Source organism: Salmo trutta, chromosome 28, assembly GCF_901001165.1.
Source record: "Salmo trutta chromosome 28, fSalTru1.1, whole genome shotgun sequence".
In the NCBI taxonomy this organism is placed as follows: Eukaryota; Metazoa; Chordata; class Actinopteri; order Salmoniformes; family Salmonidae; genus Salmo; species Salmo trutta.
This window is the reverse complement of record NC_042984.1, coordinates 23,581,662-23,608,732: the sequence shown is the minus strand read 5'-3', so window position 1 is coordinate 23,608,732 and position 27,071 is coordinate 23,581,662. Positions and strand designations below refer to the sequence as shown.

General features: G+C 47.0%; 1 protein-coding gene across 1 annotated transcript in view; it reads right to left on the bottom strand.

Annotated features, from left to right (window-relative positions):
- The window catches only part of LOC115165842 (plexin-A1-like), a 74,122-nt gene that overhangs the window by 5,789 nt on the left and 41,262 nt on the right, over window positions 1–27,071 (bottom strand). Inside the window, exon 2 of the mRNA XM_029719270.1 lies at window positions 18,732–20,086. Within this exon, the coding sequence (XP_029575130.1) occupies window positions 18,732–19,904 (1,173 nt within the window). The 5' untranslated portion in view covers window positions 19,905–20,086. The remainder of the gene's footprint in view (window positions 1–18,731; window positions 20,087–27,071) is intronic.

Here is a 27,071-nt window from a genome sequence, read left to right as displayed (position 1 = left end):
TGGTGATAGAGACTGCGATAGGGAGAGGGAGTGGGTTTGTCAGGACAGAGAGTTGGTAGAATGACTTTTAAATGGAAAACCATCTCACTCTCCTAGAGAGTTGGTAAAATGACTTTTAAATGGAAAACCATCCCACTGTCCTAGAGAGTTGGTAGAATGACTTTTAAATGGAAAACCATCTCACTCTCCTAGATAGTTGGTAAAATGACTTTTAAATGGAAAACCATCCCACTCTCCTAGAGAGTTGGTAGAATGACTTTAAATGGAAAACCATCTCACTCTCCTAGAGAGTTGGTAGAATGACTTTTAAATGGAAAACCATCTCACTCTCCTAGAGAGTTGGTAGAATGACTTTTAAATGGAAAACCATCTCACTCTCCTAGAGAGTTGGTAGAATGACTTTTAAATGGAAAACCATCCCACTGTCCTAGAGAGTTGGTAGAATGACTTTTAAATGGAAAACCATCTCACTCTCCTAGATAGTTGGTAGAATGACTTTTAAATGGAAAACCATCCCACTGTCCTAGAGAGTTGGTAGAATGACTTTTAAATGGAAAACCATCCCACTCTCCTAGATAGTTGGTAGAATGACTTTTAAATGGAAAACCATCTCACTCTCCTAGATAGTTGGTAAAATGACTTTAAATGGAAAACCATCCCACTGTCCTAGAGAGTTGGTAGAATGACTTTAAATGGAAAACCATCCCACTCTCCTAGAGAGTTGGTAAAAGGCATGTTCTTAATAATGCAGTGCCAAGACAATGGATTTGAACTTCAAGTCAAGGAAAAAAAGCCTTGAGGAAAGACAGTGAATAAAAGACAATCCAAGACATGAACATATAATAAAGTTGTTATTGCAGAAATGATGGAGGTGCTTAATAAATAAAGGACTGCTGTTGTATATTACAGGATACTGGTTCTAGCCAGTGAGAGTGGGTTGATCATTTCCTGGTCTGTTCAGACAGCCTCGTCCCTTGAAGCACAGACTACCCAGAACGTGTACACAGTCTTATCTCTACACCATCTGATTGATCCTAAAGAGCAGACCACCTCCTTCATATCTGCCTATCTATCTCCCACTCCGCTGGAGCTCTATGGGTCAATCAATAGAGACAGCACAACTTGACAAAGGAGAATGTAATGGGTTAATTTGTCCCTGCTTTAGTGTAAGCTCCACAGAGACCAGGCTTTGACAAACAATGTACCTCCATCCCATGTGAGCTCTACAGAGCTGGGAGAATGCTGCCTGCCCCTGAGACCAGACTGATGCAACAGCTTCCAAGACTTACTGTAGGGGAGTGGGTATAAATAGAAAGATAAATGTTTTGCCGTTTGTTTGTGTGTGCGTGTGTGTGCATGTGTGTGTGCGCATGTGTGTGCAGTAGAAAGACAAAAAAAAGAGATGAAATGTTACTGCCAAAGCTGGATGGACAAACTACTTAGAGAGAAGAGCCAAGAAAAGATACTAGTCTTGCTGAACCAGAATACACAGACACTGGAAACAGCCCATTTCTGGCCGACCGCCAAGTTCATTTTGATTTGTGGTATTGGATACAGCGGTGTGATGCTGCTTGCCCTTTGTTTCCTGTGGCCAGCCAATGGTTGCTTTCTAATTGGCTCTTAATGGCACTTGGTCAAATGTAAGTGAGGAGGGACTGTGATGCTGGTGAGCCCTGCCATTTCCAGCTAGGAGAGAGAGGGAGGAAGAGAGAGAGAGAGGCAGAGACACATTGGCATTATAAACTGAGCCACAAATCACCCAGGGCTCATCTACAGCAAACACACACAGACCCACTTACATTAGTCTGTCTGTCTGTCACCACGGGCCTGGTAGTTTACCAGCAGACAGTGTCTGCTACAGCCATGTTGGGGGATTTGGGGGCGATGATATAGGTGTGGGTTAATACAGCTGAATAAAGCACAGTGCGAGCCCTTTCCCAACAATACAGAGTTAAAAGGTAAGAGAAATTAGCAACAACAAAAAAATGTCAACGGAAATAGTAACACAATAAAATAACAATAACGAGACAATATACAAGGAGTAGAGGTACCGAGCCAATGTGCAGGGGTAAGAGTTAGTTTAGGTAATTGAGGTAATATGTACATGTAGGTGACTAGGATAGATAATAAACAGAGGAGTGGCAGCGTATGTGAAGAGTTTGTGTGCATGTGTGTGTACGTAGTGGGTAATGTCCAGTGAGTTTGCGTAGAGCTGGTGCAAGAAATTCAGGGCTAATAAAAAGGGGGTCAATGAAAATAGTCTGGGTAGCCATTTGATTAACTGTTCAGCAGTCTTATGGCGTGAGGGTAGAAGCTTTTAAGGAGCCTTTTGGTCCCAGACTTGGTGCTCCGGTACCGCTTGCCGTGCGGAAGCAGAGTAAACAGTCTATGACTTGGGTGGCTGGGGTCTTTGACCATTTTTAGGGCCTACACCGCCTGGTATAGAGGTCCTGGATGGCAGGAAGCTCGGCACCAGAGATGTACTAGCCCGTACATGCCAAGAGTGTGCAAAGCTGTCATCAAGGCAAAGGGTGTCTATATATATATATTTTTTTATCCCAGCCCCCGTCCCCGCAGGAGGCCTTTTGGTAGGCCGTCATTGTAAATAAGAATTTGTTCTTAACTGACTTGCCTGGTTAAATATAAAAATAAACAAAAAAAATATTGATTTGTTTAACACTTTTTTGGTTACTACATGATTCCATATGTGTTATTTCATTGTAGAAAATAATACAAATAAAGAAAAACCCTTGACTTAGTAGGTGTGTCCAAACTTTTGACTGGTACTGTAGTTGTTCCTTTTGTCCAGGTGGGAAAAGGCGGTGTGGAGTGTAATAGAGATTGCCTCATCTGTGGATCTGTTGGGGTGGTACCGAGTGGGTCTGGGATGATGGTGTTGATGAAAGACATGACCAGCCTTTCAAAATATTTTCAAAGCATTTCATGAAAGAACTGTTCTGACATTCATGGAAAGATATTTCCAACACAGAGACACCAGACATGCAGACCAGAAGAAGACTGGCTAAGATGGCGCTGATGAATTGCGCCTACAAAACATTGCAGGTTTCTACTTTTTCTAAGGCTGGGCACGCTCCCACCCTCATCAACGGGGCTGGCATGGAGACGGTCAAAAACGGCAACTTCCTCAGCATACACATCTCCGAGGAGCTGAAATGGTTAAATCACTTGGACTCTTTAACCTCATGAAGCTGAAGAAAATTTGGCCTGTCCTCGAGGGCCCTCACAGTGTTCTCCAGGAGCACCATCGAGAGCATACCGTCGGGCAGCATCACAGCCTGGTACGGCAACTCCACTGCCGCTGACCACAAGGCAATACAGAGGGTGGTACACTCAGCCTAATGCACCATTGGGTGCTCACTGCCTGCCCTAGAGGACACCAACAACACCAGGTGTCACAGGAAGGCCAAGAAGATCATCAGGGACCTCAGCCACCTGAGTCACACCCTGTTTTCCCCACTTCCATCACTCAGATGTAGGCAGTACAGGAGCATCATGGCTAAAACTAATATACTGGCCAATAGCTTCTACCCTCAGACCATCAGCCTGCTGAATTGCCCCCCCCCCCCCCCCCCCCCCGCCCCACATCTTTGGAAAAACACCCTCACCCCTCAACAGCCCCCACCCCAATGGACAATTATCAAGCTGAATACCAACCACTGCACCTACCCCCTCCCCTTTTTACAGGTGTAAATATGTATATATTTCAGATCTACACTGTTGGAGCTCGCAGCTTAGACTTGCCTACCTCTCTTCCATTTTGTCTTCCTATAAAGTCTCTCCCTAAACAACATCTAACAGGCCCACACCAGTAAACGCTTTTTTCTGAACACATCTCATATCCCTCTCTTCCCACATACTGTAGGAGTGCCTTTGATACCTGTATCCTCTCATTAGATGGGATCTATTTATACAGACCATGCCATATCATTATCTGATACCGCCGGCAGACTAGACAGAGAAACAGCAGTGTACATGCAGCTGCCAGCAGAGTGTGTGTGTGTGTAAGTATGTGTGTCCGCGTGCAGTTTGTGTGTGTTTATGTGTGTACTCTGTTCTGCTAGCTAGTATATTAGCGGGCAGTGTGTCAAGGCCGTAGTGCAGCGCGGCAGTGAGGCAGGGCCAGGCTGTGAGACAGATGTTGGGATCCCCTCTCTCCTGACCCCACACAACACAGCTACATTCCCCAGCCCTGCACAGCCCTCCTCTCCCCAGTACAGAGGCCTATTATGAGGCTGCACATGACCCACGCACGACCTGACACACACTGGGCTACACACAGACATCTGGCACTGACCATAGACATATAGAAGTCTATACACACACACACACACACACACACACACACACACACACACACACACACACACACACACACACACACACTGGGCTACACACAGACATCTGGCACTGACCATAGACATATAGAAGTCTATACACACACACACACACACAACACCTGACACACACTGGGCTACACACAGACATCTGGCACTGACCATGGACATATAGAAGTCTATACACACACACACACACACACACACACACACACACACACACACACAGGGCTACACACAGACATCTGGCACTGACCATAGACATATAGAAGTCTACACACACACACACACACACAAACTGACACACACGCATAATAATCTGTAGATAAACAGACAACACACAAATCCTTAAAATGGAATACAGTAATTCCTTTAATGTTCTCAAACCTTATTTTCTCTTTAATGTGTTTGTGTAATTGTATTCATATCATCTCACAGCAACTTACTGAACCTGTATGTACGTACAGGGTTAGGCTGTTCTGTTTAACATGAAAACATCTGTCGTTTAGTGCCCTTCAGATGACTATAAGTCAATAGTATCCCTGCACTATTATAAATCCTAGGAGTATTCTGCATGCCAAGACAGTCTTTCCATTGAACCAGAGTGCTCTCTTTTTCTCCTCCAATTGGATTGGAAGCAGCTGTGCTCTCTCGCTCTCCTAATGTGTCGAGTAGGAAACACAATTTAGGTACATTTTTGAACATTACTGACCTAGATCTGGGGTTCTACTTTCCCCTCTAAAGCATGAAACCCACCGAGAATCTCACTGCAGATAGACTGCCGATAGGTGCTGATCAAAGTGGGAGGCCGTTCCTTCTCTTGCTAGAACAAAAATGGTACCTGCTGCGCGCCGAACCAGTAGCGACCAACCTACCGATTCTACTTGTATACTCGCAATGCTTGTCAGTGGCCAACCACTTGACTTTCAGCCAATCAGAGAGCACGAACCCCCACGTGGGGGAGCCAACAAAGAAAAAGGAAAAAAGAGGGCATTTTCTCTGTACATCCACGGATGAGCCAGTCACACTTCATATGAAATGTAGGCTATGGGATGGTAGCTACAGTGAGGGAAAAAAGTATTTGATCCAATGCTGATTTTGTACGTTTGCCCACTGACAAAGAAATGATCAGTCTATAATTTTAATGGTAGGTTTATTTGAGCAGTGAGAGACAGAATAACAACAAAAAAATCCAGAAAAACGCATGTCAAAAATGTTATAAATTGATTTGCATTTTAATGAGGGAAATAAGTATTTGACCCCCTCTCAATCAGAAAGATTTCTGGCTCCCAGGTGTCTTTTATACAGGTAACGAGCTGAGATTAGGAGCACACTCTTAAAGCGAGTGCTCCTAATCTCAGCTTGTTACCTGTATAAAAGACACCTGTCCACAGAAGCAATCAATCAATCAGATTCCAAACACTCCACCATGGCCAAGACCAAAGAACTGTCCAAGCATGTCAGGGACAAGATTGTAGACCTACACAAGGCTGGAATGGGCTACAAGACCATCGCCAAGCAGCTTGGTGAGAAGGTGACAACAGTTGGTGCGATTATTCGCAAATGGAAGAAACACAAACGAACTGTCAATCTCCCTCGGCCTGGGGCTCTATGCAAGATCTCACCTCGTGGAGTTGCAATGATCATGAGAACGGTGAGGAATCAGCCCAGAACTACACGGGACGATCTTGTCAATGATCTCAAGGCAGCTGGGACCATAGTCACCAAGAAAACAATTGGTAACACACTACGCAGTGAAGGACTGAAATCCTGCAGCGCCCGCAAGGTCCCCCTGCTCAAGAAAGCACATATACATGCCCGTCTGAAGTTTGCCAATGAACATCTGAATGATTCAGAGGACAACTGGGTGAAAGTGTTGTGGTCAGATGAGACCAAAATGGAGCTCTTTGGCATCAACTCAACCCGCCATGTTTGGAGGAGGAGGAATGCTGTCTATGACCCCAAGAACACCATCCCCACCATCAAACATGGAGGTGGAAACATTATGCTTTGGGGGTGTTTTTCTGCTAAGGGGAAAAGACAACTTCAACGCATCAAAGGGACGATGGACGGGGCCATGTACCATCAAATCTTGGGTGAGAACCTCCTTCCCTCAGCCAGGGCATTCAAAATGGGTTGTGGATGGGTATTCCAGCATAACAATGAAAATACATGGCCAAGGCAACAAAGGAGTGGCTCAAAAAGAAGCACATTAAGGTCCTGGAGTGGCCTAGCCAGTCTCCAGACCTTAATCCCATAGACAATCTGTGGAGGGAGCTGAAGGTTCGACTTGCCAAACGTCAGCCTCGAAACCTTAATGACTTGGAGAAGATCTGCAAAGAGGAGTGGGACAAAATCCCTCCTGAGATGTGTGCAAACTTGGTGGCCAACTACAAGAAACGTCTGACCTCTGTGATTGCCAACAAGGGTTTTGCCACCAAGTACTAAGTCATGTTTTGCAGAGGGGTCAAATACTTATTTCCCTCATTAAAATGCAAATCAATTTATAACATTTTTGACATGCGTTTTTCTGGATTTTTTGTTGTTATTCTGTCTCTCACTGTTCAAATAAACCTACCATTAAAATTATAGACTGATCATTTCTTTTTCAGTGGGCAAAGTACAAAATCAGCAGGGGATCAAATACTTTTTTCCCTCACTGTAGCTAAGTGCACAGATGCTTTGCACACAACACTAAATACTTCCTCCAAGCTAGCTAACCAATCTAGCTAGTACTGACAATATAATGTAATCACAATGGATTAGCTAGTTTCCATAAAACAGCTGCCTGTGTTAACTGGCGAGTTAGTGCAGTGTCCTTAGCTAGCTAGCTATATTGTGCTAGCTAGCGAATATGCTAACGCTAGCTAGCTAAACATTTGGCTGGTACTGACTGTATGGGATTATGGACAGTGAATTACATTGTTTATTCATAATTTTTCTAGGTAGTTATCTAGCTGTGGCCATTTGGCTAGTATCAACAAGGGCATTCTACAAAATAGCAACATTAGTGCAGATAGCTTGGAATCTAGACCACAAGCAATACGCACGGATATGCATTGCCAAACAACGCTACTGCCACCTTCTGGTTTGGAGTATTTTTAACAAAGCTGAGTTGCTGACGACTTCCAAGGTCTTTGCTGTGTGAACACAAAGTAGATTGACTGCCGAAATTCTGTTCAGAGGTGCTAAGTACTGTCGGCAGGCAAACGTTTCACAATCCTACTGATGTGTCTGAGCTTTAGCCCTGAAGTCTGAATGTACATAAAAGCGTGTGTATGAGTGTGTGTGTGTGTGTGTGTGTGTGTGTGTGTGTGTGTGTGTGTGTGTGTGTGTCTACATGTATGTACGTTTACATGGGTGTATGTTGTTTTGACAGGGCTCAGGGGTATTGATGGTGTTTTGCTGCGTCCCAGGGTATTAGTGGAAGCCAACATGTGACTGTTCCCTACAGATTCTGCTCCTAACGCACCTCTCCCTAGCAACAGACTCTATCAACCAAACATGAAAGGTCACGATGCCTGAAGCTTGGTTGCCACCTTGGGTAGATGTTTTTTTGCACCTGGATGTCTACAGAGAGCATGGTGAAGTGCATAGCAGAATGCCCTGTGGCAATGTTTTCTGGGTTATAATAATAACACTAAACTACCTAGTGACAGACAAGAACAAATAGGCCCATAATAATGAAAAACAACAAAGGAATTAGTGGAGACCACTCAACACTGAGGATGTGTCATAGGGCTGTGGAGACTACTGTGTCAGAGTCTGTTGGGCTACCATCAAACAAACATCATGTTTTCATGTAATACAGCACAGATAGTTGATGCTTTTAACCATGTTGGCCAAGCAAATGCTTTGGATTACAATCGGTATAATCTGAAATAAAACGCCCAGCCAACTCTAATCTAATTACTAAAGCCCTCCCTGGACTGAGTTGCATGGTGGCAGAGGTCAAACACACACACACACACACACACACACACACACACACACACACACACACACACACACACACACACACACACACACACACACACACACACACACACACACACACACACACACACACACACACACACACACACACAGCCCTTGTAATCTCTGTTGATGTTTTCAAACTGCTGTGGCATAATGAGTTCTCAAAAAATGTCAATTTGTGGCTCCCTCTCTCTCTCTTTACGCTGAGGAGAGGGAGTTCATTAAACTCCATTCATCACGCCAGCAAAAAGCCCTCCACATCCCATAGTGCCCCCTACCCCAATGCCATGACAACAGAGGAACTGGGAGAGGGGAGTGAGATGGCAGGGCTCATCAGGGATGCACCTTTTCACTCTGGGTGAAGGACTGGGGTGAAGCCTCTCTAGAAGACAAGAGCTGGGAGCTACTGCTACTCACTCTGTATGTTCTGTACGACAGCAGCTCAGGCTGAAGCGTCAGAGCTGAGTAACATGCTAACAGAGCAGTACAGTTAGCTGCTACTGCTGCTCCCTACAACATAGTGTAGCACAGGCTGCGGTTGTGTCCCAAATTCCGACCTATTCCCTATTTATTAAACTCCTTTTCACCAGGGCCCATAGGGATCTGGTCAAAAGTAATGCACTATGTAGGGAATAGGGTGCCATTTGGGACGTAATCTGAAGCTTCATGCTAACAGAGACAGAGAGGATGTGGTGAGTCAGTTCCCTCTAAACCCCAAATAACAAACTGTGTATTATACTGGAGAGAATAATGACTGAGGCTGCCATGGCAGAGACTGGGGAAGGCTTGGCCAAATAAAATAATGGTCATAAACAAATACTGTTTGCATAACCATCTTGGAACAGACTGTTGCATTTCACATAACATCAGCCATGGAACAACAATTTGTTTCCATAAGCAAAGCAATATACTCCACTGGAAACTCTGGCCTTGTTAAGGTCCTCTGCTTTCAGATGTGCACACCCCTCTTCCCTCTGTTTTTAAAAAGTATATATTTTTAAATGTAACCTTTATTTAAATAGGCAAGTCAGTTAAGAACAAATTCTTATTTACAATGATGGCTACCAGGGAACGGTGGGTTAACTGCCTTGTTCAGGTGCAGATATTTATCTTGTCAGCTCAGGAATTTGATCCAGCAACCTTTTGGTTACTGGCCCAACACTCTAACCTCTAGGCTACCTGGCACCCCTGTCTCTGAGATTTATAATCCGTAATCTTCATTAATAACTGATTGGGGCTGTTGCAGTGACGGTAATACCGGCAGTCATGGCTCGTGACCGCAGTAAAATGCCATGTGTATGCATGCACCTTCCCATTTACAACTGAGATCTGTATATAATGACGAGATGCATGTGTCCGCCCTAACAATGGGAGTCGTTGTCCCAAAGGCGGGAAGGCAGGCAACAAGCTTAGGCCCAAAATAAGCCCATAGAAAAGCATTGGCCTAATTTGGACAGATTTTAGCGAGACTGAAACCTCTCACTTCGCCTCTTCCTCTATGGTTTTTACACACACACACACACACGCACGTGCACGCACACACGCACACACGCACACACACCAAGCCGCTCCCCCTGCCTCTCACGTCAACAAAGTTGAGAGATCTTCCTTTCTGACAAGTGGTTTCAACTCACTATTTGAATTTGAGGTTTGGTCCAACATAATCGATCATACGGACACCAAAACACATTGAGACATTGTTTTACTGTAATAGAGGACAAGTAAACTTCTCTAATGATACCCTTATTATGTCTCAACTACTCAAATGGTGAGCATGGCAGACACTACTAAAACGAGAGTATCAATGAACATTGACTCTGGAAAAGGAATGCTCAGTTTGTCGCTCGCGGCATTGTGGTACCACGTACCGCTAGCAGCATTTTAGCCAAAGACTGTTTGTTATACTAGCTGTCCAGTCTGTTTTTATAAATGTGCAATAAGTATAAATCAAATCAAACTTTATTTGTCACATGCGCCGAGTACAACAAGTGTAGACCTAGCCGTAAAATGCTTATTCACCAACCGCGCAGTTCAAGAAGAGTTAAGAAAATATTTACCAAATAAACTAAAGTAAAAAAGAATAAAAGTAACACAATAAAATAACAATAACAAGGCTTTATACAGGGGTACCGGTACCGAGTCAATATGCTGGGGTACAGGTTAGTCAAGGTAATTTGTACATGTAGGTAGGGGTAAAGTGACTAAACAGCGAGGAGCAGCAGTGTACAAAACAAATGGGGGGGGGGGGGGTTTACTGTAAATAGTCCGGTGGACATTTGATTAATTGTTCAGCAGTCTTATGGCTTGGGAGTAAATAACACAACTTGTTCTCATTCTAAGAAATACAGTAGGCCACTTGATTTCAACATCTGAACAAAGTGGACAGGCTAGCATGCCTATGGTCATTATAAGTGAATGAGCATTATGCATTTTCATAGACAGACTTGAATGCCAGATCAGTGATTTATTGTAAAAAAAAAGCATGTTAAACTATTTTGATAAAATAATGAAATTATTAGTGAGTCTTCTGGTTGTTTAGCCTAGGTATAACTTCACAAGCCCTGAATTCATTAGATTATTTTTATATTTAGCCTAGGTATAATTTCACAAGCCCTGAATTCATTAGATTATTTTTATATTTAGCCTAGGTATAACTTCACAAGCCCTGAATTCATTAGATTATTTTTATATTTAGCCTAGGTATAATTTCACAAGCCCTGAATTCATTAGATTATTTTTATATTTAGCCTAGGTATAACTTCACAAGCCCTGAATTCATTAGATTATTTTTATATTTAGCCTAGGTATAACTTCACAAGCCCTGAATTCATTAGATTCTTTCTGACTGTTTGAAATGCAGTGTATTTGACCTTCAATAGTACAACAACGCTTATTTAGAGTAAACATTAAAAATCTAAATATACAGTTCCTTCAGAAAGTATTCAGACACCTTGACTTTTCCACATTTTGTTACGTTACAGCCTTATTCTAACATTGATTAAATAGTTTTTTCACCTCATCAATCTACACAAAATACCCCATAATGACAAAGCAAAAACACGCTGAAAACCCCCCAGAAATATCACATTTCCATAAGTATTCAGACCCTTTACTCAGTACTTTGCTGAAGCACCTTTGGTAGCGATTACAGCATCGAGTCTTCTTGGGTATGACGCTACAAGATTGGCACACCTGAATTTGGGGAGTTTTTCCCATTCATCTCTGCAGATCGTCTCAAGCTCTGACAGTTTGAATGGGGAGTCTTGTTGCACAGCTATTTTCAGGTCTCTCCAGAGATGTTCGACCGGGTTCAAGTCTGGGCTCTGGCTGGGCCACTCAAGGACATTCAGAGACTTGTCATGAAGCCACTACTGCGTTGTCTTGGCTGTGTGCTTAGGGTCGTTGTCCTGTTGGAAGGTAAACCTTCGCCCCAGTCTGAGGTCCTGAGCGCTCTGGAGCAGGTTTTCATCAAGGATCTCTCTGTACTTTGCTCCGTTCATCTTTGCCTCGATCCTGACCAGTCTCCCAGTCCCTGCCGCTGAAAAACATCTCCACAGTATGATGCTGCCACCACCATGCTTCACCGTAGGGATGGTGGCAGGTTTCCTCCAGACGTGACGTTTGGCATTCAGGCCAGAATCTTGTTTCTCATGTTGCTGGCTACTTACTTTCTATGATTAAACATTAGAAATATGATGGCCATGCATTGTTTTTGCAAAAAAAAGACCTTGCTTTTTCATTGTAAGCTCATTTAGTTGTGTGGCTGCCAGCCAAATAGCTTTGCACTTCTGTTGTCATCTGATGAAAATGAAGCTGTTTTCTGCAGAATCTGTTGCACTAATGTATTTTCTGTGAAGGAAAACTATAGTCGCACGTCCCTGATCACTCTATTGAAGCAAAAAAACACTTGACTTTCAATATAAAACGTGACCCCTGTCAATACACATCTGGACTCACCTGCTCCCGTTTTCTCCCGTTGTGCTACTTACAAACACACGTGACTGGCTCAACTGTGCTGGGATACTACGGTGGGCTTCATAATGTCAAATAATGTGACGGGTGAAATGAAGAATGCAATCTGCTTTATTGCACTGCAGGTATTTATTTAAAAAGTAGATACAAATATTCTCATTTTGTGAAAAACGTATTGATGGTATTGAAAAATCATTGTGTGGCTATTTCCAAATACCCCGGTGGGCGGTATATACTGTATACCGCCCAAGTCTAGATGAGACAGCCTTCAAGTCTCCACATTCTCCCTTCACCCAAAATATGTTCTGAATTTCAGATAGAGCAAACATTTGAGGCTGCCGCAAGCTCTTCAGCATGCTCCATCCACTCCAGCTCTTCAGCATGCTCCATCCACGCAAGCTCTTCAGCATGCTCCATCCACTCCAGCTCTTCAGCATGCTCCATCCACTCCAGCTCTTCAGCATGCTCCATCCACTCAAGCTCTTCAGCATGCTCCATCCACTCAAGCTCTTCAGCATGCTCCATCCACGCAAGCTCTTCAGCATGCTCCATCCACTCCAGACAAACCAACATTACATAAACGCCAGCCGTTTAAATCCAAAGCATCGCCACTGGTTTCGTTTTGTGGGAAGGAGGAAGAATGGGGAGAGAGGCTGAGATTGTGATGCTAGTGGACTGTATATTCCCAGCCGTGTCCCAGGGAATAGTCCTCTCAGGCCTATTGCCTGGCGTCTCCACTCTCTGCTGCAGCTGAATATGAAGTAGACTAATGCTTTCTGGATCCATCTCATCGCACAGCGCCACAGGAAACAACAAATACAGCTGTACTCACCATCACGGCTGGTAAATAGCTCCATAGCTCGAAGTGATAACAGCCCCCTACTCACCCACACTCTCTACACACACACACCACACACACACAAACACACATCAATAAATAATTACACTCACAATTAGATCCGGAGCACAAAAAGCCTGGGCTCGTTAGGAGATTTGCAACCTACACACACTTTGCAGACGGTGAAAGGTTGAGAGGGGGAGGTCATTTTTCCTACGACCCAGTTAACTATCTGAGTTATTGATTTGATATTGCATCTCGTTGTGGGATAGATTGCACACGGTCTCTTCTCAATGCACACACATCTAGCACTGCCAGCAGCTTCATTTGAATAACAGGGTAAGAGAATCTTTACTGGGATGAGTGATGCTAGCGCTCTCATCTCTCCCAGTTAGTACAGCAGCCGTGTGTCTGTATAATCAGCAGAGGAGCAATGTGTCTTAGAATACAGCTTCATCCTCTCCCGATGGCCTGGTCCATCCATGTGTCTGTATAATCGGATGGCCTGGTCCATCCATGTGTCTGTATAATCGGATGGCCTGGTCCATCCATGTGTCTGTATAATCGGATGGCCTGGTCCATCCATGTGTCTGTATAATCGGATGGCCTGGTCCATCCATGTGTCTGTATAATCGGATGGCCTGGTCCATCCATGTGTCTGTATAATCGGATGGCCTGGTCCATCCATGTGTCTGTATAATCAGATGGCCTGGTCCATCCATGTGTCTGTATAATCGGATGGCCTGGTCCATCCATGTGTCTGTATAATCGGATGGCCTGGTCCATCCATGTGTCTGTATAATCGGATGGCCTGGTCCATCCATGTGTCTGTATAATCGGATGGCCTGGTCCATCCATGTGTCTGTATAATCGGATGGCCTGGTCCATCCATGTGTCTGTATAATCGGATGGCCTGGTCCATCCATGTGTCTGTATAATCGGATGGCCTGGTCCATCCATGTGTCTATATAATCGGATGGCCTGGTCCATCCATGTGTCTGTATAATCGGATGGCCTGGTCCATCCATGTGTCTGTATAATCGGATGGCCTGGTCCATCCATGTGTCTGTATAATCGGATGGCCTGGTCCATCCATGTGTCTGTATAATCGGATGGCCTGGAAGGGAGGGAGACGACTTCCCAAGACACCCTCATGGTTGACCTGTCCTTGGATGCCATGGTACTGCTGCCTAACCCTGGCAATGGGCTGGGGTTTATGGTTGACTGGCATTCCAAAGACAGGAGGGCTTGAGCTAAAAACATATAACCAGTGAGCATAGGGCCTTGAAACGTTCTAACAGTATCCATTCATGTGGGATGTATGTACCAGAGAAATACCAGCCATAATGAGGTTTAGAGGGAGACAATAGAGCTGAAAACAATAGGGAAGCTTTGGCACAGAGGAAAGTCTTTGAACCATAAGACAGTGTCACCCCCAAAGACAATAACATGTCATCCGCCCTGCAACCCCCCACCAAAGTCATCAACGTTGATACATATTAATAAACACAATTATGCACTCAGTATGAGGATCTAAGGCTGGGTTTTTTTCTCATCCCCTCGCTGTTGGTTATTGGAGGCCATTTTTCTTCAAATGTTCTCCCTGGCCCAGACAATAAACACAGTCTTGTTTATACACACAGAGCAGGGGAATGCTGCTATGCATCGCAATGCTTCTCCTTCACAGCCCAAGACGTGCCTCTGCTCTACACACCTCCAAAGAACACAGGCTTTACTGGTGGTGGCCATTTTGTTCTGCTGTTGCTATTTTGCTCTTTTCCTGTATTTTGAGGACATGCTGAAAGGCTCATTAGGAATGCTAAACCTGTTGTTTTTATGGGCACATTACATGGCTTTGGAAATGAGCCCGCAGCTGGCACGGAAGGTGACCCGTAACTTTCAAACTTCCAGCATTGCATTACACTACAACGGACTGGCCAATCACTGGAAAGGAGGAGGAGGAGTGAGCTATTCAAATCATCAGCAGGCCACTTGGGGCCATTTTGGAATTGATACGGCCATAATGCCTGTATGGAGCTGCCATTAGTAGTGACATTATTAAGGCTCTCATAACAGCACATGACAAGCAGGCAGCAACCTCTCAGCTGACTCCATTATGACTCTGTGTTCCAACTGGAAGCGACAAAACCTGTCAGAATCCATGACAGATAGTTAACGTGGTGGTCAAGAACTTCATTATGGGTGTAAATGTCTGTGTGTAAAATCATCTCAGAGCCCTGATCATCAATACAGTAATAGAGTCCAAGGTCGTGCTAACGAACTGGAGCGGCTGTCTGGCTCTATGAAACATGAGGCCTCTGTAAAATCAGCGTTATATCCCCATGACATGCCCTTGATCGATCACAAGCACCAGAGCAGATGGTAATAAAGGACAATCATGTAGTGTATCTCATTTACATATCATGCATAGTCTCATATAGTGACTCAGTCATGGTGAGCAGAAGAGAGACATCATGTGTGCTGCATGCCTAGCCTTATTCTGTCTGTCTGTCTGTCTGTCTGTCTGTCTGTCTGTCTGTCTGTCTGTCTGTCTGTCTGTCTGTCTGTCTGTCTGTCTGTCTGGCCTGCCTGTCAATGCCTGTACATCTGTCCCTGTCTCTCTCTTCTCATCTCTCTCTCCATCTGCCCCTGTCTCTCTCTCCATCTGTCCCTGTCTCTCTCTCCATTTGTCCCTGTCTCTCTCTCTCTCCATCTGTCCCTGTCTCTCTCTCTCCATCTGTGCCTGTCTCTCTCTCCATCTGTCCCTGTCTCTCTCTCCATCTGTCCCTGTCTCTCTCTCCTCCTCTCTCTCTCCATCTGTCCCTGTCTCTCTCTCCATCTGTCCCTGTCTCTCTCTCTCCATCTGTCCCTGTGTCTCTCTCTCCATCTGTCCCTGTGTCTCTCTCTCCATCTGTCCCTGTCTCTCTCTCCATCTGTCCCTGTGTCTCTCTCTCCATCTGTCCCTGTCTCTCTCTCTCCATCTGTCCCTGTCTCTCTCTCCATCTGTCCCTGTCTCTCTCTCCATCTGTCCCTGTCTCTCTCTCCATCTGTCCCTGTCTCTCTCTCCATCTGTCCCTGTCTCTCTCTCCATCTGTCCCTGTGTCTCTCTCTCCATCTGTCCCTGTCTCTCTCTCCATCTGTCCCTGTCTCTCTCTCCATCTGTCCCTGTCTCTATTTCTGTTGCATCTGTTCCAAATAGATATTTCAGCGCGGTGTCGGTTGTGTGTGTGCTTTAAGTCATTGTGGTTTCGGAGAGAAAGTGACATTAATTGTTTGTATGTTGGGGTGAGGCAGAGGGGTTTCTGATTGGGGGGATTGTTATCAAGCACAATTCAATAACAGAAGGTGAGGACATGGCTGAGACCCAAATGTTTGGCATGTCCTACATGCCCTACCGGCACTCCATTTGACCACTACTTATGCACTACATAGGGAATAGGGTGGCATTTCAGACGCAGCCCAGGTGAATAATGCATGAGCTGGATGTTGGCAGTGTGTTGATGGAGGACTTTCATCGGAGAGAGCAGAAGGAGGGAGCGTAATCTTTTCATCTGCACCAGTCAGACATGCTGCTGTCATTACCTCAGCAGGTTGCCCCCAGCCTGCCATTAGAATAGCCACGGTTATTACCATTAATACAAGCTAGAGAGCTGGCTGCTCACTGGCTGCTCACTGTCTGCCAAGCATCCAGCACAGAGAGAAGACGCCCCCACTACTCCGCTCTCTTCTCCTCTCCACGGCTGTGGTAGACTAATCCTCCTTCTCAGCCTGGATCTGATGGAGGGAGGGGGGGTGGGCGAGATAGAGAGAGGGGGGGGAGAGAAAGAGAGGAGAGAGAGAGGGGGGGAGAGAAAGAGAGGTTGAGAGAGAGGGGGGAGAGAGAGGAGAGAGAGGAGAGAGAGAGAGAGAGAGAGAGGAGAGAGAGAGAGAGGAGAGAGAGAAAGAAAGAGAGGAGAGAGAGAGAGGAGAGAGAGAGGTTGAGAGGTTGAGAGAGAGGGGGGGAGAGAAAGAGAGGTTGAGAGAGAGGGGGGAGAGAGAGGAGAGAGAGAGAGAGAGAGAGAGAGAGAGAGAGAGAGAGAGGAGAGAGAGAGAGAGAGAGAGAGAGAGAGAGAGAGAGGAGAGAGAGAGAGAGGGAGAGAGAGAAAGAGAGAGAGAGAGGTTGAGAGAGAGGGGGAAGAGAGAGGAGAGGGAGAGAGAGAGAGAGGAGAGAGAGAGGAGAGAGAGGAGAGGAGAGAGAGAGAGGGAAGAGAGAAGAGAGGGAAGAGAGAGAGAGAAAGAGAGAGAGAGAGAGAGGGAGAAGGGAAGAGAGAGAGAGAGAGGGAGAAGGGAAGGGAGAGAGCGCAAGAGGAGGGATAGAGCGAGAGAGATACAGAGAGAGAGCGACTACCCCACCCACGTCCACGACAGAGAGCTGGGCGCAGTGAGATGAGAGCTGCTTCAAGGCACTGTTAAACGTTGCTTTAAAGGAGAACATATCTCCCAACAATCATTTACCCTTACATCTATAATGCAATAGCCATCCCTTTCTCTCTCCATGTCACGTCATTCCAGTGACTGGAGGTCTATGACTGTCCTTGTGCATGGCTAGCCTGTCCCTAGCAGAGGAAAACATATTAGGGAGACTATCGGGATTGCATAACATGAGAAATGGCAGACTGACCACTACAAAGCCCAGCCAAGCCAAGGGAGTCCTGTGTGTTTCCCCTGGCCTGTGAGCCTGTGAGGGCAGGAGAGGAAGCCTGCCTGCCAGCCTAGCCTAGGTGATTATCAGAGCATCAGAAATGCACGCTCACAATCTCCCTCCCTGTGCAGGCCTTCCCTCCGCCCTATCCCCGGCACCGACCCCAGCCTCTGCTCCGACCCCAGCCTCGGCTCCGACCCCAGTCTGCAGCCTCCAGGCAAGGAGTCCCGTGAGGACAGGGGTGACACACCAGGCGACAGACGACAACCTCAGGACTATATAAATCAATTAGAGCCGGAGGAGAAGGGAGACTCCCAGCAAACAGAGTGACGGTCCGCAAATCCCCCACACCGGCCTAATGATGTAGCAACAGCAGCCAGGGTGGCCCGGGAAGAGGGCTGTCGCCACATCCATAAAGAGACAGGAGGAGAGAGAGAGAATAGAGAGGGATGCTGGGAGAGGAGGGAGAGGGCAGATTGACACTCCCTCTGAGGGAGAGGAAAAAAAGAACGAGACATCTCCACAGATACGTCTGCGATCTGAAAAAGCCTATGAGGTTAGCTGCTTCCGCTGTGACTCAGTTGATTGAGTCACAACAAGAGTTCTAACAACAGAATGTTGTGGATGTGTGAGTCAGTGAGTGTGTCTAATTGAGATCTAGCTGGGATGGGTAGACCCCCACAGACAGCAGCTCTGAGGAGGGCTAGTGTCTGCTCTCTCTACCCTCTACCCTCTACCTCCCTGCCTGCAGCACATACTGTATGCTCCAGTCTCCAGGGACAGACCCCTCTCTCACACACATTCTGGATTCATGAAGCTAAAAACTGAAACTTCACTCAGAAAGAGGTGCTTTACCAAAATCAACATCACAACTATCATTCATTCACACACTGAAAGGAAAACATACTGAGTTGATGCAGGCTAGTTCTTTGTTGAGCAGCCAGGGAAGTGACAGTTTCCCCTCTCCTCTGTAGCAGGACTGGATGCGCTCCTTGATCTTCTCCTTGATGCGGCGCAGGGTGAACAGGCAGAGGGCTGACTCCTTGGGGGGCTTGGCCCGGTTCTTCTGGCCCTGGGCGAACACCGTGAACAGCACCTCCTCCTGCTCTGAGATGCCCAGCGAGCGCGCCAGCTTGGTCCCGGGACGGCTGAGGTAGGCATCCTGCACCAGGCGGTACTCCACCCCATCTTTGGTGCAGCCGATTGGGAACTCCACATAGGAGTAGAACTTGGGGTCGTCCACGCAGAGACGGACGATCTTAGAGGTGAAGAACTGCTCCCCGCTGGCGTCGGGCGAGGTGAGCTGGGTATCCAGCTGCAGGGTCAGATAGTAGACAAACTGCTCGCTGCTGAAGCCGTAGATGTAGTAGATGTCGAAGGCGGGGAACTTGGAGAGCGTGTCCGAGGGGATCTTGAGCTGCGAGGAGACAAACTCATCCTGGTAGACGAAGCTGAACATGTCGGCATTCTCCTCGTTGTCCATCAGCTTGCGGCTGGAGAGCGTGGGGAAGTACTCCGACTTGCCGTCGATGGGCGTGCCCACAAACAGCTTGCCGGCCTCCCCTCCGCTCCCGGCCGCATCTCCACCAATGACCACCCCAGACATGGTGCCAGCCTCGGCCACGCTGGACAGGTAGTGCTCCTTACGGTGGTGCGGCTCGCCCAGCTTGAACAGATCATCCAGCCTGAGGAACTGGCAGATTCCCTGGGAGGTGCTGCCGCAGGCGATCAGGCGGTTCTGACCGTAGTCCAGCAGCAGTAGCTTGTTGACGTTGCTGATCTGGGTCAGCTCGTGGGGGCAGGACTGGACCCCAGGAGGGGGATAACACTTCTCGTTGTCCACCACAGGGCCTGTAACGTGGCTGCGCAGCTTGGTCAGATTGCTGGACAGCTTGAAGATCCAGTTGACGGCTCCCAGATACACCTCACCTGTCTTGTTGTGGACCACCAGGTGCGTGAGCCCCCCCTCTGGAGGGGAGAAGGACCTGAGGTCGCTGGGGGTGGTGGCGAACACCCCCGACAGCAGGAGGAGGAAGGGAAGGAGAGGGCCTCCGAGGGGTGGGGTGGGGTGGGAGGTCATGTTGGGCTCTGCTAGGTGAGGAGAGGTTCCTGGGTGTGTTTTCCTCTACTGAAGCTGTGGCTGTCCTACACCAGGCTGAAGGAAGGAAGGGACGGTGGAGTAGTGCTGGCCTGGCGTCCTCTGGGCTCTGTGTCTCTGCTCTGTCGTCTACAACATCAACCCCAGCGCCTCGGACGCCAGCCCTGCAAAGGGAAGGAAAAACACACATTAGGAGACAGGATCAGGGAACGCTCTCTCCCTATCGACTGAACTGGGGTTTAAAAGCTCTGCCTGCCACACAGAGCGGAGAGGGCAAAAAGAAGTCAGAATACATAAACATTCATCAATTACAATAGGGCCTTAGGGGGAATCCTATACAACATTTGATGAGCGTGTCTGGCTGCCAGACAGAGTCTGACTAACTCAACATAAAGCATTAGGCTGACAGACCATGGTGCGTCCTCATATATATTTTACACACATTGCAGGGATCCTCACCATCACCTGCAGCACTGCAGAGGGCCAGGCACAGCGCTGCAAGATGCAGCTACAAGTACATCCACTACTGTGTACTGGGATAGGACAGTTCACCCTTTCACCATCCACAATGACTTACAGTAGGTCAAATGTATCATGACCTTATACTCAAACAATTTCTAATATTGTCCATATGGCCTGAACATAGAGGGGGCAGGTTTACATGTTATACTGTACAACCGTGAGTAGTAGATGAAGCTGAGACTATAAAAGGACCAGAAGGAGAAATAAAAGATTACAGACCCAGAGGTTGTTCTCTCTCACACACACGCACACACACACACACACACACACACACACACACACGCACACACACACACACACACACACACACACACACACACACACACACACACACACTCTCTCTCCAGGCCCAGACAGACAGAAAGTCAATGACTGCTTTCATCTCCCAGTCCCAGTCAGCCATCATGACCTGCTGTATGAAGCCACTGTTCTCCAGCCCATCAAGACAACGGACACATTGTGTCATGGCTGCAGTTGGTGTCTGAGGCACAGAACCGACCATGGTCTCAACTCGGTCATTCACCACGCACTGCCCCACTTACTGATGTAAAACGCTTCAGATTACATAGTCTCACACACACACACACACAAGCGTGAATGCCTACACATTATAATCACAGATCAGTGATTACACAGCCACTTTTAAAATGGTGACGTTTCAAGGGCGAGATATCAAAACGATAGTATAGATCACAGGTCCATCTACAAGGTGCATAACCATCCCAACATTCTAACACTTGAATGAAAAAAGAAACGTTGTCCCTGAATCAACATACGACGGTGCTTTGACTGAACCGGGAGGACCAAGCAGCTGTTTAATGTCCTGAGGAGACTGAATCAGACGCTCTGAAGATGTTAAAAGGAAAGAGTGACCGAGATGGAAGAAAGGATTAGAGAAGAGAGAGAAGTTGAGCGGGAGCGAGATGGATAAGGAGAAATCAGGATAGCGATGGAGTGGTCGTTAGTCTTCGTGGCAAAACAACAGCTTTTCCTTCCCTGAGAGAGAGAGGATGTTGGTGATGGCTGCTATTAGCCAGTCAGTCAGTAATGCACCAGAAGTCACAGGGCCGTGCATGGCGGAGGAAATGCCAGGCAGGAGAAATGAATCAATTGGCTGCAGAGAGCGGAGCAGAGGGAAGCAGAGCGGAGCAGAGGGAAGCAGAGGGAAGCAGAGGGAAGCAGAGCGGAGCAGAGGGAAGCAGAGGGAGGCTGAGGCAGGTTGTGTTGTAGACGGACGGACGGACAGCTGGGCTGGGCTCAACCTGCCTCCTCAGATAGCGGCCCCTGAGCCACAGCGCCAACACTGATTTATTGCTTGTGGCATATCAATTACAGCACCGGCCACAAAACTGGGGCCTCATACTTAAGCAAATGTATACACACTGCATCTTTAACATGGAGGTCATATCAGAGTCTGGGTGCGGGAGGCAAGCCCCAGGCAACACCTCACATAGGAGAGGAAAGACTCCATCCTTTGCTGTCTATCAATGTTTGGCAGATACGCAAACAAACACTTATGTATGCACACGCATAGAGTGTATGCACTCCCAAGCTTACAGAATAAACAATTAGGCTGCATACCTGTATGTTACTACTGTCAAACACAGACACATACAGTCTACTGGAAATATTGACTTGAGGCACATAGAAGTACAGGGAAACAGCCTTGGCCCTCTCCTAAAGGAGGTCCTATGGCAGATCAGAACCGATTATTTCAGAAACCTCAACAACATGGAACTTCTATTTACAATTCATCTCCAAGGCCTACAGACAAGGAAATAATAGTTCAAATCATATTCACCTCACACTCCTCTACTGGCATTTCACAGGTCTCTGGAGGGAGGGAGGGGAGGGAGGGAGGGAGGGAGGGAGGGAGGGAGGGGAGGGGAGGGGAGGGAGGGTAGGGTAGGGTAGGGAGGAGAGGAGAGGAGAGGAGAGGGAGGGAGGGAGGGGAGGGAGGGTAGGGAGGGAGGGAGGGAGGGAGGGGAGGGGAGGGGAGGGAGGGAGGAGAGGGAGGGAGGGAGGGAGGGAGGGTAGGGTAGGGAGGAGAGGAGAGGGAGGGAGGGAGGGAGGGTAGGGAGGGAGGGAGGGAGGGAGGGAGGGGAGGGGAGGGGAGGGGAGGGGAGGGAGGGAGGGAGGGAGGGAGGGAGGGGGCTTGAGGAAAGGACAGACTGAGATGAGTCAGAAAGTATTGCCTAGCTTACCAGCTGCCATACTAGTATTTATGTTCACAGGACCAAGCCTTTCAATCCAGCCCAGCAAACCCCATCATAACAGAAGTGTGTTTCGGATGAGAAGGCAAAATCACTATATGAGCAGCAACACAAGTCAATCTGGCATAAAAGTCCCAAAGTAACGAGTGCCTCCGTCAGGGCATGGACAAGGAGGAAGGGAGTGAAATAAATAGTGTCTTCACTGGGAAATAAAAAGCTGACAAAGACAGCAAAAAATACAACTGCCAAATATGCAATTTGAGAGATTAAAACAATTTTCAGTTTCAAGTTTTAATGCCATGTGCACAAGTACAGTGAAATGTCTTTCTTGCCAGCTCTAAACTCAACAATGCACTAATCAATATCAATGTAGCACTAAAAACAGGGTTAGGAAGCAGACAGTGTGCCGTTATTTTATAGGGTTCAGATTGTGATTATTGAAAGGAGATTTAATGGGAGAATCTGCGACCAAACTAACCACATGTGAAAAGCAAGGGTTAAGTGAGGGACATACTGTACGTATATTTATATTGTGTATGTTTTGATAAGATTCAGTGTCTTTTTGTGGTGAACATTGAAATCTCTGTTAGGCTGGGCTCTGGGGCAGGCTGGGCTCTGGGGCAGGCTGGGCTCTGGGGCAGACTGGGCTCTGGGGCAGGCTGGGCTCTGGGGCAGGCTGGGCTCTGGGGCAGACTGGGCTCTGGGGCAGGCTGGGCTCTGGGGCAGACTGGGCTCTGGGGCAGTGCTAACTGAGGCCATAAGGACATGGGGCCATACAGCTGTAATAGTAAGGCTGTGAGGCTGGCTGTGAGGCTGGCTGTGAGGCTGGCTGTGAGGCTGGCTTTGAGGCTGGCTGTGAGGCTGGCTGTGAGGCTGGCTGTGAGACTGGCTGTGAGGCTGGCTGTGAGACTGGCTGTGAGGATGGCTGTGAGGCTGGCTGTGAGGCTGGCTGTGAGGATGGCTGTGAGGATGGCTGTGAGGATGGCTGTGAGGCTGGCTGTGAGGCTGGCTGTGAGGATGGCTGTGTGACTTTGCACTGATGGCTGCTGCTGGATTGCTGCTGTTTCCAGTGTGGCTCTGCTGGCTTTTCATGCAAGGCCCTGAGTAAGAACACTTTGCGCGTTTTACACTGTACTGCATTCCATGCCTGACAGTGACCTCACAGACAGCTGCCTCCACACACACATAAACACACACACACCTACCCGCTCCTCGCAAGACGCCAGGCCTCCACATCATTCACACAGACAGACACACACACACACACACACACACACACTTGTGTTTTTCAGGGATTAGTGCAGACAAGAGGCTCTGCCCCATCACGGATACATCAACTCAATGGCAGTTCAGTTCAGTTGGCCACTGGAGCAGCCAGCCAGCTAGGCCTCTCAATCCTGCACACGTGTGACACACACTCACACACACCAACAGCTTCACGGGGTAACAGGTGTTGACACAGACACACAGTCATTCACAGTGATAAAGGCTGGGAGTTAGAATCCTTAGAGTATGTACAGTAAGTATGTACAGTAAGTATGTACAGTATGTTGATATTGTGAAATGCTCCTGAGTTGAGGGATTTAAAGGATCAAATATATTCTGAACCAGACTGGACTCATGTCCTCACGTCCACTATCACTGCAGACCGTACACAATGCACTACAGACCAAACACAGTACACTACAGACCAAACACAGTACACTGCAGATCAAACACAATGCACTACAGACCAAAGACAGCACACTACAGACCAAACACAGTACACTGCAGATCAAACACAATGCACTACAGACCAAAGACAGCACACTACAGACCAAACACAGTACACTGCAGATCAAACACAATGCACTACAGACCAAAGACAGCACACTACAGACCAAACACAGTACACTGCAGACCGTACACAATGCACTACAGACCAAACACAATGCACTACAGACAAACACAATGCACTACAGACAAACACAATGCACTACAGACAAACACAATGCACTACAGACCAAACACAGTACACTACAGACCAAACACAATGCACTACAGACCAAACACAATGCACTACAGACAAACACAATGCACTACAGACAAACACAATGCACTACAGACAAACACAATGCACTACAGACAAACACAATGCACTACAGACCAAACACAGTACACTACAGACCAAACACAATGCACTACAGACAAACACAGTACACTACAGATCAAACACAATGCACTACAGACAAACACAGTACACTACAGACCAAACACAGTACACTGCAGATCAAACACAATGCACTACAGACCAAAGACAGCACACTACAGACCAAACACAGTACACCGCAGACCGTACACAATGCACTACAGACAAACACAGTACACTACAGACCAAACACAGTACACTGCAGATCAAACACAACGCACTACAGACCAAAGACAGCACACTATAGACCAAACACAGTACACTGCAGATCAAACACAATGCACTACAGACCAAACACAGTACACTGCAGATCAAACACAATACACTACAGACCAAAGACAGCACACTACAGACCAAACACAGTACACTGCAGACCGTACACAATGCACTACAGACAAACACAGTACACTACAGACCAAACACAGTACACTGCAGATCAAACACAATGCACTACAGACCAAAGACAGTACACTGCAGACCAAACACAGTACACTGCAGATCAAACACAATGCACTACAGACAAACACAGTACACTACAGACCAAACACAGTACACTGCAGATCAAACACAGTACACTGCAGATCAAACACAATGCACTACAGACCAAAGACAGCACACTACAGACCAAACACAATGCACTACAGACCAAACACAATGCACTACAGACCAAACACTACAAACCAAACACAGTACACTGCAGACCAAAGACAGCACACTGCAGATCAAACACAATGCACTGCAGACCAAAGACAGCACACTACAGACCAAACACAGTACACTGCAGATCAAACACAAGGCACTACAGACAAACACAGTACACTACAGACCAAACACAATGCACTGCAGACCAAACACAATGCACTACAGACCAAACACAATGCACTACAGACCAAAGACAATGCACTGCAGACCAAACACAGTACACTACAGACCAAACACAATGCACTGCAGACCAAAGACAGCACACTACAGACCAAACACAGTACACTGCAGATCAAACACAATGCACTACAGACAAACACAGTACACTACAGACCAAACACAATGCACTGCAGACCAAACACAATACACTGCAGACCAAACACAATGCACTACAGACCAAACACAATGCACTACAGACCAAAGACAATGCACTGCAGACCAAACACAATGCACTACAGACTAAACACGGTACACTACAGACCAAACACAATGCACTACAGACCAAACACAATGCACTACAGACTAAACACAATGCACTACAGACTAAACACAATGCACTACAGACCAAACACAATGCACTACAGACCAAACACAATGCACTGCAGACTAAACACAATGCACTACAGACCAAACACAATGCACTGCAGACCAAACACAATGCACTGCAGACCAAACACAATGCACTACAGACCAAACACAATGCACTACAGACCAAACACAATGTACTACAGACCAAACACAATGCACTACAGACCAAACACAATGCACTACAGACTAAACACAATGCACTACAGACCAAACACAATGCACTACAGACCAAACACAATGCACTACAGACCAAACACAATGAACTACAGACTAAACACAATGCACTACAGACCAAACACAATGCACTGCAGACCAAACACAATGCACTGCAGACCAAACACAATGCACTACAGACCAAAGACAATGCACTACAGACCAAAGACAATGCACCACAGACTAAACACGGTACACCACAGATCAAACACGGTACACCACAGACCAAACACGGTACACCACAGACCAAACACGGTACACCGCAGACCAAACACAATGCACTGCAGACCAAACACAATGCACTACAGACCAAACACAATGCACTACAGACCAAACACAATGCACTGCAGACCAAACACAACGCACTGCAGACCAAACATGGTACACCGCAGACCAAACACAGTACACTGCAGACCAAACACAATGCACTGCAGACCAAACATGGTACACCGCAGACCAAACATGGTACACCGCAGACCAAAGACAATGCACTACAGACCAAAGACAATGCACCACAGACTAAACACGGTACACCACAGATCAAACACGGTACACCACAGACCAAACACGGTACACCACAGACCAAACACGGTACACCGCAGACCAAACACAATGCACTGCAGACCAAACACAATGCACTACAGACCAAACACAATGCACTGCAGACCAAACACAACGCACTGCAGACCAAACATGGTACACCGCAGACCAAACACAGTACAC